General features: G+C 35.1%; 2 protein-coding genes across 2 annotated transcripts; one reads left to right on the forward strand and one right to left on the reverse strand.

Annotated features, from left to right (window-relative positions):
• Positions 1-8,661: 8,661 nt before the first annotated feature.
• Positions 8,662-12,477, forward strand: LOC134375331 (olfactory receptor 52E2-like). Its single transcript, XM_063093683.1, has 2 exons — positions 8,662-9,581; positions 12,447-12,477. Exons 1-2 carry the CDS (start codon positions 8,662-8,664, stop codon positions 12,475-12,477), a joined length of 951 nt encoding a protein of 316 aa, XP_062949753.1.
• Positions 12,478-14,567: 2,090 nt separating this feature from the next.
• On the reverse strand, positions 14,568-15,521 carry LOC134375712 (olfactory receptor 52E2). The gene has a single exon (XM_063094383.1). It carries the CDS (start codon positions 15,519-15,521, stop codon positions 14,568-14,570), a length of 954 nt encoding a protein of 317 aa, XP_062950453.1.

The raw sequence follows: 15,521 nt of genomic DNA on the forward strand, positions 1-15,521 counted from the left end.
AACCGACTGAGCTAACCCAAGATGATGGTATTCATATAACTGAAGTGGATAGGTAGCATACTGAAATCTTACATATAAGTGTAAAAGCTTTTGGTCTGGTAAACAAAAGTCTGACTTGAATCACTACAGTATGGAGCATTGACCCCTCAATCAATTTCCAGTCTTGAGAAAATTCTCAAAGAGAGCCTATTGATGTGGAGGCTGTGTCCAGATGCACACTACTCTTCCTGAAAGGGATGTGCAGTCATTTTTCATCAAGACCGTGTATTGGAGAGGGGAATATCTAGACTCTTGGGGTATTGCTGGTCACTGATCTTGCAACAACATTAATACTTGGAAATGCAAAAGACAATTGTGGCTCACTAGTCAGTTTAAGAGTACATGAAGTTCAAGAGGTGAATAAAGTTTTGAGTTGTGTCCATCTCACAGACAGACCACTGAGTTTCTGAACTTATCATCTGATTACTCTTCCAGTCTGGAAAGCAGGATTGGAATTGATACACTCAACAACTGAAGAAATACCCACCTTGATTACTAGATCTGTCCAATGAGAGCTATAATCATAGGAAAGGCCAAGTAGATACTGAATAAAACTGCCTCTACATACCAAAATGGTAAATAAAAACCAACATCACATTTATGGAGAAGTTGCAGAAATTAGTTCTACCATTTACATATTAAAAGATGTAGGGATGTTTGGTTCTACCACATTTCCCTTGAACTTGCCTCTTTTATCTATGTGAAAGATAGGTTGACCTTGAGTTGTGACTGTATCATATTCTTTAGCACCTGGTATGCAGCTACTGGTTTAACAAATGCTGTTTTCTCCATTTTGTTAATAAAGACGATAAGAAGTAGTTTGCTTTCAGCTGGCAAGGTCAGCTATATACTGTTCTGTGTCAAAGCTTTATCAGCTTTCCAACCCATGGTCCTAATATGGTACTCAGGTATTTCGATCTTCTTGTAGTTTCTTAGGATATCTTGCTAATCTTGCTTGACTGATCTGATGAACAAAAAGTAACAATTTCTCTAGATATTTTGTTAAACAGATGCACATTAAATGGTTGGAAATAAGTTTCTTAAAATATCAGTAGCCTGACACATTTGTGAAATTTCCAGTAGGTCCAATGATCTTGACATATTGAGACAACCTTTCCAAGGTCAAGGACAAGTTGTTGGATCTGGCTCCACTTACCAACATAAAGGAGACACAAAACCTAGTTGGCCCCTTTGAATTTTGTTGAAAAAATATATTGCATTTGCATGTGCTCCACTAACCCATTTTCTAAATAATTGGGAGCATTGCCAATTTTGCATAGGACTGATAAAAAGATTCTGCAACTTTTTTTGAAGTCTACAATTCAGTGGTTTTTTGTGTATTTACAGAATCATATAACCGTCACCACAATCAATTTTAGAACATTTTATCATCCCCCAAAGAAAGCCTGTACCCATTAGCAGTCACTCCCCATTTCCTCCCTACCTGCTCTCTCATCCCCTTCTTCACAGCCATAGGGAAATTCCAATTTAAGTCCTATCTCTATATTTTTGTCTATTCTGGACATATATCATATACTCCATCATACACATGTTCCACATTTTATTTATCCATTCATAACTTGATAGATATTTGGGTTGTTTCCAATCCATTCATAACTTGATAGATATTTGGGTTGTTTCCACTTTTTGGCATTCTAAGTAATGCTGCTATGAATATTTACCTACAAGTTTTGGGGTAAACCTATGGTTTGGGTATATACCTAGAAGTGAGATTGCTGGTTCATATGTCTATGTTTATTTATTACAAGAATTGTCAGACTGTTTTCCAAAGTAGCTGCACAATTTTACATTCTCACCAGCAGTTTATGATGTTTCCAATTTCTCCACATCCTTGCCAACCTTTTTTATTGTCTGTCTTTGATTACGGCCATCCTAATGAGCATGAAGTGGTGAATGTCAAGCAAGCTGCTTTGCTACTTGAGATGTATGACCCAGCAGATCCAATAGTGCTTGAAGCATCTGTAACAGAGAAGATTTTAGCTATTCCGGACAGCTAAATCACAAGGAAAATCCTTATAATATGGGGAAAAATTAACACAATCCTCCTCTCTTTTGGACAGAGAGTATCTGGCTTGCTACTTGATTCTAGTAGATTAAATACTTTGCCACTGGGCAAAAGTTTACCAAACTACATTGCCAATTATCACCTGAATGCTGTCTGACTCACCACATTGTGAAGTTAATTACTCACAGAATAACTTCATCATGAATTACAAGTGTTACCCATGAGATAAAGCTCAAGGACGTCTTTAAGACACAAGAAAGTTGTAAGAGGAATGGACAGGGAGCTCAAGGTCCCCACTCCTGACAGTTTCCCTCAATTGTGTAAGGTTTAATTCTTACAATGCATTTCTTATTTTGTAGTAGTCATAGTGGTTCTGTCTCCCGGACTAAACCTTAAATGATGCAGTTTATATAAAAATTGAGTATATAATCTTGTGAGAAAGATAAGTAATTTTTACTTCTCAATAAATGCTTTTACAAAAACATATATGCACTTCTATTGAGATATATACTGGAATTACACAACCAAAACTGGGAGGAGGTTGGAAAAGTTCCTGCAGGACCTAGATATAAAGTTTATCATAAAGAATACATATGATAAATGAGAAATAGGACCAGTGGACACATTTTGGCTCTTTTCACCCTAAAATGTACATTCCTGAGATGTAGGTCATATGAATATGACTTCTAGGATTGTTGCTACAAGATTAATCAGTTGCATGACACAATCACAAACTACACAACACACCCTCAAATTGACTGTCCCTCCTCCTACTTTTCTTTCCCTCATTCCTTACTTATGCTTCCTGAGATTTTACTCCATAGAATTTTACTGACTCAGGCTTTGTTTTCTGCAGAACTCATGCTAAGATAATTGGACTCCACATGGCCCTAGTAAGCAGATACTCAGAATGAGGTTTTGGCTCCAGTGGCAAGGACCTTATTTCTGATGGTAGGTAGGGTAGTGAAAAGTCACTGGTTTGCAGTAGCATCACACTTAACTAAGGGCTTTCCTGTGGTTAATTGACAGGAGGTGTAGGTTTGAATGAGGCATGGTAGTTGTCACTTGAACTTAATGTTAGAAATCAAAATTGCAATGATTGTGGAATGGTCTAGTTGCTTTAAACTGCATTAGAAGACATTTAGAAAGATTTGTCTCTTGAACCTCAGCACAGCCCAGATAAGGAAATATCATTTTGCTTTGGTGGTTGATCCTAGGAAGCTCAGTAATGCAGTGGGGAGACTAAGATAGGAAAGGAAAAAGAATCTAATTATGTTGGTGTGTTGGTTATCATTGTGGACAACAATGATGTACTGGAGATGCTGAAAAACTGAGTTGAACACACCTCAGAATTGTCCCTCTGAAAGATAAAAGGCTTATAATTGCAAAAAACAAACAAACAAACAAAACCCCTAAAAACCAAAACCCAAAAAACTAAATATCTAAATATGATATATCAGGATAATTGTTAAATAAACCTATTTCATGCATGCAATGCAATGATAAATACCAGAAAAATATAATCAATGTGAATATATCTCAAAACAAATGTATTGCATGAGCAATGTTTCAGAAAGATATGTACATTATGATTTCCATACAAATCCCCCGAAGAAAAAACAAACTAAGCTATATATGTTTACAAATACCTGTCATTTATAAAACATATTAAACATGTACAGCAATGATGCACATGTTCAGAACAGTAGTTATAACTAGAAAAGAAAGGATGGGTTTGTACAGAAAGGGTTCTAATTTCGAACATAATTTTTATATTTTTTTACATTGCCTGGAGGGTGCATAAGATTTCATATATTACTCTATTTTTTTGAGCCCTAACACTTTATTGTGATGCAATAAAAATGACAGCGATGTCAGAAAGTTGTTTATGATAAAATGTAGTTGATGCTTACTTTTCTGAATATAAGAAATGAATTAAGCATCATGTGTAACACAAACAATTACTATGCAAATCTCTGAGGCAGGATTTCGGATTTTAATATATTTAGCCTATATGATAAGGGTAGATGGTAGTACGTTCATGATAAAATATACAGGAAGTACAGACAAAATCATAGTGGTATGGTTTTATAATTATAATGATATAACTGATATTTACTGACATTGCATTTACCCATGCTTTTACATGGGTAAAGGTAATACTCAAAACAACTTTACAAGGTAGGAAATATTATAATCCTCTTTACTCAATAGCGTAAACTATCTAAGCTATTAAAATACTATAATAATTACCCAATAGCTTAGACAGTTTAAGTAACCAGCCCAAGCATAGATAAGTTAAGTAGTTTACCTAAAGGAATTGGTAGAGATTGGTATGGAGCACAGGCACTCTGACTCAACAGTGCTTAGTCCTAACCCTACTAAAGCTTTAAGAGCTAAGAGTACCCAGAATTCATTCTGGGTTATCTTCCATGATAGGAGCACAGTCAGGATCTATATGCCCAGATGCATATCACTTTTATTCTGAATTCTGTCCCATTAGCTCTGTACTCTTTTCTACTAGTGTGAGGACTGATTTACAGCCAGTGTTCTCTGAGTCTTTTTTGTGTGTCCAAGCGTCTCTAGGGGAATTTTATATCAGAGCTCCTCCCAGGTAGATCATTAGTTGAAAGATAAATCCTCCTTTGCCAGATCTGGTGTTCAGGAAACGAGAAAGAGGAATTCTCCTCATATTTAGTCTGGTGAGTCTACTAGAACTACTTCTAGTCTATCTACAGCTAGGGTAGGAAGAAAGAGGAAGAGAGATGAAAGGATAGACAGGTTGAAAGCCAGGGAGATCCAGGGACTGAGACTAGATTCACAGAACAAACAAAGACACATACTTATATATTATAGAGGAAATAACAGTGAAATAGCCTTGCCTTGTCAGACCAAAGACCAGAGAGATTAAAAGGGAAGAGGTACAAATGATATATGCTTTGTGAAAGTAAAGAGCTTTTTTGAGTATTTCTGCTATTTTTATTATGAAACTTTTCTGTACACACAATTTCTCTCTGTCTCTGTCTCTCTCTATATATACCTACAAACGCATATAAAGGATACTACAAAAAGTTCATGGAAAAATAGAATTAAAGATAATATGAATCTTTCCATGTACTTTTTGGAGTACCCTCATATGTATTTTCATACACACACATACAGGTAGACACTGGAAAAGATAAAAATAATGTAGTATCTCTTGAGGTCTTGAAGTTTGTTGATAGGTTATGTCACATAACCCTTTGGGTCACAGATTTTGTGTCACCATGGTCCTAGCTGGCATGTAATTCACACCTGTAAAATTAATTTTTAACTAAAGACTTGTCAGACCCTAAAAACTAATGCCACCTTAAGTGACATTACAAGTGGCGCCATTATGGGCCCACAAAGGCGTATTAACATGGCAGCCTAAGACAGCGCCAGGAGGAAGTAGGGTGGGAGTGTCTGCGGGAACATTGCCTTAGCCCTTATTGGCCAAATACTTGCTTCCGTGCTCGTGAACACTGCGTGATTGCAATAGCTAGGCACTGAGACAGGATGCATGCTCTTGTAACCTTTAAGCTGATTGGAGGATGTAAAAACCTCCCTTCCCCATTTGTCTTTAAAAGCAAGTGTTTGTGTGATAATAAATGGAACTGCTCGACCGCCACGTCTGAGTGTCCTTTAACGGCTGGTTGGGGCCGGCGGCTGTGCTCACCTCTCTTCACGGCTCTCTTCCCCTGTCTCCTTCCAACGGAGACTGGAGGGAAAGAGGAATCCGGGCCATCCACCCATCCGCCAGAAGGAACACCAAGGGAGAGACTGATAGCGAGGCAAGGGCTGTTCGGGTTGGCCGGCGGCAGATCCTACAAAGACTCATCATTAATTCCAAAATTTGTAAGACTGGTGGTAAACCCTTGACCCCTCTTCTGGTTTATTTTTATCAAATGAGATTTAAGGCATTCTTAATAATTATGCTGTTAATTCAAAGAGATCTTTAGTAAAAGGAATGAATGAAATATTTTGCAGAATTCTTCTATTTTGTATTAATCCACTTAATAAAAATATTGTTTTTTAAATCATCTCTCTACTTGACAACTTCTGCACTTCTCAAAATTTAAAATACTTTATCAAAATCTAATATATGCATAAAAGTGTGCCAATCATGTGTGGATTATGCTTATTAATTTTGAGTGAAATTAAAAAATATACATATTGAACTGTTGTAACTGTGTACTAGCTCAGGGCTAGAATGTGGGAATTCCAAAATAAATAAAATATGATTAGGTTCCATGTCCTTTAAAAGAGTTAAAGAAAGGTAACATAATTTTAACATGATATTAAAAGTGAGATGGAAAGAACAGTAATGGTGAGATAGTAGCCTGTCATTATTTATTCTGCTTAAAGTAGTTTCTGTTTTTGCTCAGTCTCAGTCTGCGTAAATGATTTCAAGATCTATTTCTACTGATAACTTACTGCTTCTTTCTTAATCAGCTTATGCCCAAATGTAGGGTGAATCTGTTTGTTCTATAATTCTCTAGAACTTAAGACATTTAAGGCATGCTTGTAATGCCAGGAAGTAAACTTTTTTCCATCCCTATTAATCAGTCTGTAACCATTACCTATACTTTTTCCATTCATCAAATTTTAGAAATTCTCATTTCATCTATAACTTAAGTGCAATGCAGAGATGGAGTATACAACACTATTTACCACACATACTAAACACTTGCCTAAAACCTTGAATTTGAAAGATGACATTTTAATGAGAGAAGCTTTATTTGATGAAAAGCGTCCTCTCACTGCACTCACTTGAATAATTTTTTTTCTTTATTCTTCTTTGGGTATATGAGGAATCCATCTCCAATCAATGAATTAATTCCTCTTTTACTGTTTTAGCTGACCCTCTTAGAATCCCCAAGACCTTGGATATCAATGAGTTCCAATCAATAAATTCCTACTCCTCATACAATCCCCAAGACCTCAGTAGGAAATATAGTCATTCAACCCTTTTAAAAGTGCAGAATGGTATATCATAAGACAAGTACTTCAGGTAAATGATCACTATGTATTTAGGTTTTTGGAAAGTCCACAGTCTACTAATATTGATTTCATTTGGCTTGAAATATTTCTCACAGTCTCCGGTGTCATTGTTCTTTCTAATCAAGGTTACACTTAATACCCTAATGTATGTGTGTGGTGGGAAAGTCCATTTTTTAAATTTTGGTTTGGTTTCAACTATTGGCAATCCTAGGTCAGTATTCATCTTATATTTTTACTAATTTCTGTAGCAACGATATTTATTTGTCTAACTTTAGCCAGACTGGATTTTTACACTTAAAATTTGGAAGAGATATCAACATTTGTTTTGTTTTACCATAACTAATACTCCATCATAATTGTGGATATTGAATTGACAGAATCCATTAGATGGGAAGTGGCTCAAGATGGGGTTATGCGAACTGGTCATCATCAGTTCTGGAACTCCAACTTTATCTCCAAAAAGTCTCTTCTTCAGCAGTTTGAATATGTTGATGGACCCCTTAATGTCTTTAGTTTTTTATTTAAAATAAACTAACATTGTTTTCATATTCTTATCATCCTGTGCTCTTCAGTGTCTGGCATTTCCTTTTTGAGATTAAATTATTTAAAAAAATTCTTATTTTTTTCACTTAGTTTATATGTATCCAAGAGGCTAGTGATCATCTATTTATTTAGATTATGATAACTAAATCTATCCAGAATCATCAATGAGTTCAGGAAACATCTTATAGAGGTGGTTCATTCACATGGAGAGATTCTACTAGCAGCTCACGATTTTTGTGATATTAAGGAATAGGAGTGAAACCCGACTGATGAAAGTAATGAGGGATCAAAACGAACACAGAAATAAGTAAGCACATATATAAAATAAAACAACAGTGGATCATGCATAGAGAGATTAGTTTATGTTAAAAACCAAGAAACAGGGGCCAACCTGCGGCTCACTGGGTGAGCATGGTGCTGACAACACCAAGTCAAGGGTTAAGATCCCTTTACTGGTCATCTTTAAAAAAAAAAAAAAAAAGTTAAGAAAAAAAAAACAAGAAATATACTTAATTTAAATAATTGAAACAGCCATAAAAGGGGTATATAGACAGAAATAAAAATGCAGATAAGTAACTATACAGTGTGGGAGGAAGACGATGTTTGAAAAGAAGGAACATTTAAGTAGCCATATTTTTTCTTATTTAATAAAAAAAAACAAGCCAACTAAACAAACAAAAAACACCATGAACATCATTCTGTCTCCTGGCCTATTAGACCTATTAGGGCCTATAAATATCAAAGCCCACCTGATATGACTTCATAAGTAGGAAAAGCTTGGATTGGTGCATGCAACAATTTGCTAAGGTCTTTTCCTGGGTCTGGCTTTTTTTTGGGTTGTGGGACTCTGCATATGTGTGTGAAGCTTTTTAAGTTTCTTGATATTTGATAGTCAGTTTTATAAAGGAATAAGATGGAGTGATGTGTTTCTGTTTCTTTCTAGGATTGATCTCAGTACACGAAGGTGACATCTGGTTCCCCCATATTTGGTCATACTAATGTAAAAATGTTTATATGCAATTTTGAAAAAGATGCCCTTAGCAAATGACACCCAGTTCCACCCTTCCTCCTTCCTGCTTCTGGGAATCCCGGGATTAGAAAACATCCACATCTGGATTGGATTTCCCTTTTGTGCTGTGTATCTGATTGCACTCATAGGAAACTTCATTATCTTATTTGTGATCCATACTGACCACAGCCTCCACGAGCCCATGTTCAACTTCCTGGCTATGCTGGCTACTATTGACTTGGGGCTGTCCACAGCCACCATCCCTAAGATGCTGGCCATATTCTGGTTCAGCCTCAAGGAGATAACTTTTGGGGCCTGCCTCACTCAGATGTTTTTCATTCACATCTTTACTGGCATGGAATCAGTAGTACTTCTTGCTATGGCCTATGATCGCTATGTAGCTATTTGTAATCCTCTGCATTATAGCACAATTCTTACTAACAAAGTAGTATCCCTAATTGGTTTGGGGGTGGTTGGGAGATCTTTTCTCTGTGTGTTTCCCTTTGTATTTCTCATCTTGCGACTACCCTTTTGTGGACATCATGTCATCCTCCACACCTATTGTGAGCACATGGGTCTTGCTCGTCTTGCCTGTGCAAGCATCAGGGTTAATATCATATATGGTCTGGGAACCATTGCTATCCTGGGGTTTGACATTGTGGCCATTGCTCTCTCCTATGTCCAAATTCTCTGTGCTGTTTTTCGTCTCCCCTCGCGTGAAGCCAGGCTCAAATCTCTCAGCACTTGTGGTTCCCATGTCTGTGTAATTTTGGCCTTTTATACTCCAGCCCTCTTCTCTTTTATGACACATAGATTCGGCCATAATGTTCCTCGCTACATTCACATCCTGCTGGCCAATCTGTATGTAGTTATTCCACCAATGCTGAACCCTGTTGTCTATGGAGTCAGGACCAAGCAGATCCGTGAAAGGGTGCTGAGAATATTCACTTAGAAATAAGTGCTATATGAGGAATTCCAACTTTTGTGTATTGCAAAACCAATCTAACATTGGGTACAAGAAAAATATAATTTAGGGTGAAAAAAAAGGAAATTTCTTTGGCTTCCTCCTGGGAGCATTTTCAGCCAGAAAGTGAACTGATATCGATATCTTTGATTACAAAATATGCTCATCACTGTCAAGACAGTAACTGGAGATAATGTAGGACATTCTGTACCTCTGATTCTTTGGGCACTAATCAGTCTGTCTGTCTATGGTTTTGTTTCTTTCACCCTTTGGAATTCTTTTTCTCTTCTCATCTATTGCAAAAAACATTAATCTTTTATTGTGAGAGTATAAACAGCTGTGTTTTAGCTGATTATATCTATTTATAAAGTGTATTTTCTTTTCCTAAGTAAACATGAAAATATTATCTATTATAAAAATGCTTCAAATCTGAGTTGATCATTGGACAGAAAAATGCTCAGCGATGAGATTTTGCTGTGGATTAGTATGAACAAAGTAAGAAGAGACCAAACCAAGAGGACATTCACTACCTGTGCTAAAGGCATTCGCACTGAACCTCTCCTTGTTGTTAAACCATGTCAGTCTCCTTTGTTGACTTCTTCTCTCATCCATTTCCTTACAATTTGATTTTTCTAAGATCAGTCACTTTTCTCTATTCTCTTCTTTATGTATATTTTCTAGTTGATTTTTTTAATCCATAAACTTCAGTTCAGTCAATTGTGCTAGATTACTCAATTTTTCATAAATATTTTTTCCTTCTTCTCCCAATATAATCAAAACCTTTGCTAAGAGTCTATTTTCAGAATTATGGAGTGCTTGGGCTACAATGACGATTATCCCACTCTCCTTGACTTTGAGGAACCTACAGAGTTTGTACTAATTTTGCAAAAATGCAACATAACAAAGCTCTAATAAATTGCAATTTAAGAAATTGCAAAGAATGGAGTATAAATTGATTAATCTGGCTGAGTTAAAAAAGTTGGGACTTTGAGCTGGGTTAGGAAGGATGTCTAAGTTTTAATACTGAATAAAAAAACATTCCATTAAGTTATAAGTTATAAAAAAACAGATTTTGAAAGCTCTGGATATGTTTGAAGAAATTAATATAATTAATGATGTCTTCAGGGTATGATAAAGCTGTGAAAGTGGAGAGAACCAGTATGTATCATGGTAAAGAATTCTAAATTTGCCTCATAATAAATACTTGTGTAACATCTTGTATAGCCAAATTATTTAACCTCTCTAGGTTTCAATTCCTTTACTTCATAAATGATAATAATAACAGTGACAATTAAAGCTGTTGGATAAATTTTTAAAAATATAATGATTGCAAAACTTATTCCATAGTACATGTCACATTATTAGTACTAAATATGTATTTTTATTAATTTACCATAAATTTTTGGATAACTAATATCTGAGACATTACAATGAAACATCCTTTTCTCGTCACTGTTGCACACATTTCTAGCATTTGTTGTAGAAGACTAGTTTTGAGAGAAAGATGAGGGGTTTTCAAAAAGTTCATGGAAAGATTTTGTATTTGTATTTTTGTAATTTTTTGACTCTATTTTCCCACAAACTTTTTGAAGTACCCTCATGTATACACAAACACACACACATAAGGGTTGTCATTTACTTTTGAGTCTAATGAACTATGTGTTCGTAAATTTTTAAAAAACCAAAACAAAATTATTTTATAGATCTCATCAGGCAAAAAGTTAAAAGATAAATGAATACCCAAGATTTCCAATTCCAGTACAAATTACTCTATTTGCTTTTTATATTTTTATAAAACAAGAACTAGAACAATAACACAACAAAGACTTTTTACTCTAAAGCAAAGTCTTGTCTGTATGGTTTGGGGGAACATTTACTAATCAGGTACATTACTCAGCTATCTATCTTCAATATAAGTTAGTGGAACAAGATGTTCTCCAAGGTCATCTCAGTCCTCCTTATTAGTGACTCTTATCTTCTTGTGTCCCCTTTTCTTTCTTTCATTTAAAAAAATATTTTGACATTTATGTGTACATATTTGTGGGGTACATTGTGTTCTTTCAGACCATGCATATACGTACAATGATGCACTTAAGCTGGATGGCATAGTTTTGTACCTGTTAGTCCACCAGTTTTCCTACCCTTTTAAATTATGACTCTTACATGGCTCTTAAGTAGTTTCTACCTATAAAATTCTCTCAGTGTAATCAGCTTCCCAGTTCTAATTTATGGTATAATTGAATATCTTGAGTACATTCTCTTTCACTTCAAGTGTTCACACTGTCACTCATTTCTCCATGTTAGTTTTAACAATTTAAATATATTATGCTTACCTTCAAGTATATTTTCAAGAATACTACAGTCCTTTAGAAGATGAGAAAGAAATTCAAATAATTCTATGATGCTATTAATTGACTCATCATATTACCAAAGTATGATGAGTAAAATAAAAAGGGTAAAATTATGTTGCTATAAGAATCCATGATGTTTTGGGTTCAGAAACACTTTGTAAGTTACATCTTTTGGACTATTAATTATACATAGTTGTGATGCTGATTTTATAAAAGTGTAGTTTAGTAGTGGTAAGTTAGGAAATTAGAATCTATTTTAACCTAAAGGAAAACTAGAATACCAGGATAATATTATTTTAAGGAAGAAATAAAGAAAAATATAGACGAATTACAGATGCAGATATAGGAAAAGATTAGTCTAGAATTTAGGGTCAACTTCTCTAGTGGAAACTACAGGTTTTGGTAGAGAAGCTAAGAGGATGAAAGGCTATGTAAAAGTTTGTACACATTAATAAAAATGGGAAACTGTGGGAAACAATCTAGGTGTTGAACCTTAGCTCAGAGGGGTAAAGAACAGGAGTAAAGATGAACTAGATACAGGCCTGGCCCTATGGTGAGTGAAGTGACTCAGGAATGCCGAGTTCTCTAGTTATCTGTGAAAAATCGAACATGCAAGACTTTCTGAGGAAATATAACATCCTCCTAGGTTCAAATCATGTCTATATATTTAATATACAATGTCTGGAACTGGCCAAGCAAAAGTACAAAACATAATGATCATAATGATAATGATAAAGGAAGAAGAGAACCAACAGACAATATAATTACATCCACAGGTCATATAGATAACAGAAACTAGCAGGAACAGATTTTTTAAAATACATGTTTCGAGAACATAAAATATTAAAATTATTGGCAGATGTCTGGATACTATTGAAAAATAGAAAGGGACTATTAGAAGTTAAAATGAAAATGTCTGAAAATAAAAGCAGGTGGATTTAACACAGATTGGACACAGATGGAAAAAAATCAGAAAAATAAAATATGAGTATTAAAATAACAGTTTCAAGAGTAGCGGAGAGAATATAGGGATGGAAATTTTTAAAATATTGATAAGAGTAATAGGGGAGATAATAAAAAGATCTACTCTTGACATTGGAGGTTAAATAGAAAAGAGCATAGGGAATGAAGCAGGTGAAATGTTTGATAAGTGGCTAAATATTTCGCAAAGCTAATAAAATACATCAAGAAAAAGATTCAATAAGCCATAAAATCTTAAGGAAAATACAAATAAAGCCATTCCAAAAAGACAATCATAAATACAAGCAAAGGGAAAAGATTACCTCTAAAACAGCAGCAATAAGATTTATAGTTGACATGTTATGCACAAATTTGAAGCCAGAAAGTAATAAAAATGATATTTCCAAAAGTCTGAAAGAAGGAAAAAAATACCCAGTTAATCTAGAATTCTATATCTTTGAAATAACCTTAAAAGAAGATGAAATCAAAGTATTTTACTAACAGATACTAAAAAAAAAAAAAAAAAAAAAAAATACCACCACCAGAAAAAATTAGACCAAAGGAAGTATTTAAGTTTATTCTTCAGACATGAGTAAAATTATTACAGATAACATTGTGGCAACTCGGGAAGGAATGAATAGCAAAATAGTAAGTACTTGAAAACAGAAATAAATATTGAAGGTATAAAACAATAATCACATGTGTGTAAACTTTAAAATGTATAAGGAGAAGTGAATTACACCAATTGTAGTATATAACTCAGAAAGTGGGTAAATTAACTAAAATTGTTCTAAGATCCTTTTATTAACAGAAAGATGTAAGACTGCTAATTTATGTTAGACTTTGATAAGTTTCATGACATCTTTAAGGCAATGGCTAAAGTAATTGTAAAAATATATAAAAAAGAAAAGCAAATGAGACAGGCAGTGATGATAACAAAATAATTCAAAGGAAGGAATCCATTGTTGGGAAAGATCCACAGCTCAGGTTGAATTAAAAGTCAGTGGGTATAAGATAGCAGACTGACTAGAAAAAATACCAGTAATTATGCTAAATATGCATGAGTTTAGTAGTTTCTTTAATAAACTAAAATTGCCAGATTACTCTAAATAGAAATGTTATGCTTCTAGAGAGGGGAGACTAATGTAAATTATAATGACATAAAAAGACTGAAAGAAAAAGAATGAGTATTTCCAAGTTGAGTTTGCTTACTAATTTTAAACCCTGTAAATTCCAAAAAGTCAGGGAAAGTGGTAAGTCACCATTCTATTTCTAGCATCTAGCAATTCTGAAAATATACACTAAAAAAATGATTATAATTATATTAAGACAAGAAAGAAACTCTATAAAGCATCAATTAGTCTAGCAATAATTAGCACATTCAAATCTGATATGAAATATCAGCCAGACTTTGAAAAAATATAGAGAAAAATGTCATAACCTGATAAAATTATAAAGGAATTGAGGGAGAGAACAAGAATGCAGCAACAGATATTGAGCAGTAGAATGAAAAGCAGGTGGATATTCAATTTATTTAAATATTTACAAAAAAGAGCCAATATAGCCACATACTGGAACATACTTTTTGTGACAAGGCATTTCTCTTTCTAAACTTTCATAAAATTGCATATTCAACCTCATTTACATTAGGTGCTATAACTTTTCCATTCCTTGTTTCTGCAATAATATTATTTTCACACGGTCATAGATCAGTTTGGTTCTGACACCATATATTACAGGATTGAGCATTGGTGGCACTACAACATACAGATTGGCCAGGAGTATATGGATATAGCGGGGGACATTTTTGCCAAACCGATGTGTCATAAAGGAAAAGAGGGCTGGTGTGTAGAAGGCAAGGATTACAGAAACATGAGAACCACATGTGCTAAGGGACTTGAGGCGGGCTTCACGGGAAGGAAGACAGAAAACGGCACGGAGTATCTGAACATAAGAAAGGGAAATGGCTATAATGTCAAAAAAGAGATTACAAATGGCACATAAGCCATAGATGCTATTGACCTTGATACTGGCACAAGACAGACGAGCAAGGCCCATGTGCTCACAGTAGGTGTGGGGAATGAAGTGATTCCCACAGAAGGGCAGTCGCAAAATGAGGAATACAAATGGAATGGCAAAAATTAATGCCCTCGTTAACACACCAAGACCAATCACAGAAACAACCTTGTTGGTAAGGATGGTGCTATAATGTAGTGGGTTGCAGATGGCCACATAGCGGTCAAAAGCCATTGCCAAGAGGACTGTTGACTCCATAAGAGTAAAGTTGTGGATGAAAAACATTTGGGTGAGGCAGGCTTCAAAGATTATCTCTCTGAGGTTGATCCAGAAGATCCCAAGCATCTTGGGGATGGTAGCTGTGGAGAGGCCCAAGTCAATGGTAGCCAACATGGCCAGGAAGTAGAACATGGGCTGGTGAAGGCTGTTTTCAGACTTGATCACCAACAGAATAGTGAAGTTCCCTATGAGTGCAATCATGTACACAGCACAAAAGGGAAAGCCGATCCAGATGTGAAGGGTTTCTAGTCCTGGGATCCCCAATAGCAAGAAGGATGAGGGGTGAAACTGGGTGTCATTGGGAAGGAACAT

Source organism: Cynocephalus volans, chromosome 4 (assembly GCF_027409185.1).
Source record: "Cynocephalus volans isolate mCynVol1 chromosome 4, mCynVol1.pri, whole genome shotgun sequence".
NCBI classification, from domain to species: domain Eukaryota; kingdom Metazoa; phylum Chordata; class Mammalia; order Dermoptera; family Cynocephalidae; genus Cynocephalus; species Cynocephalus volans.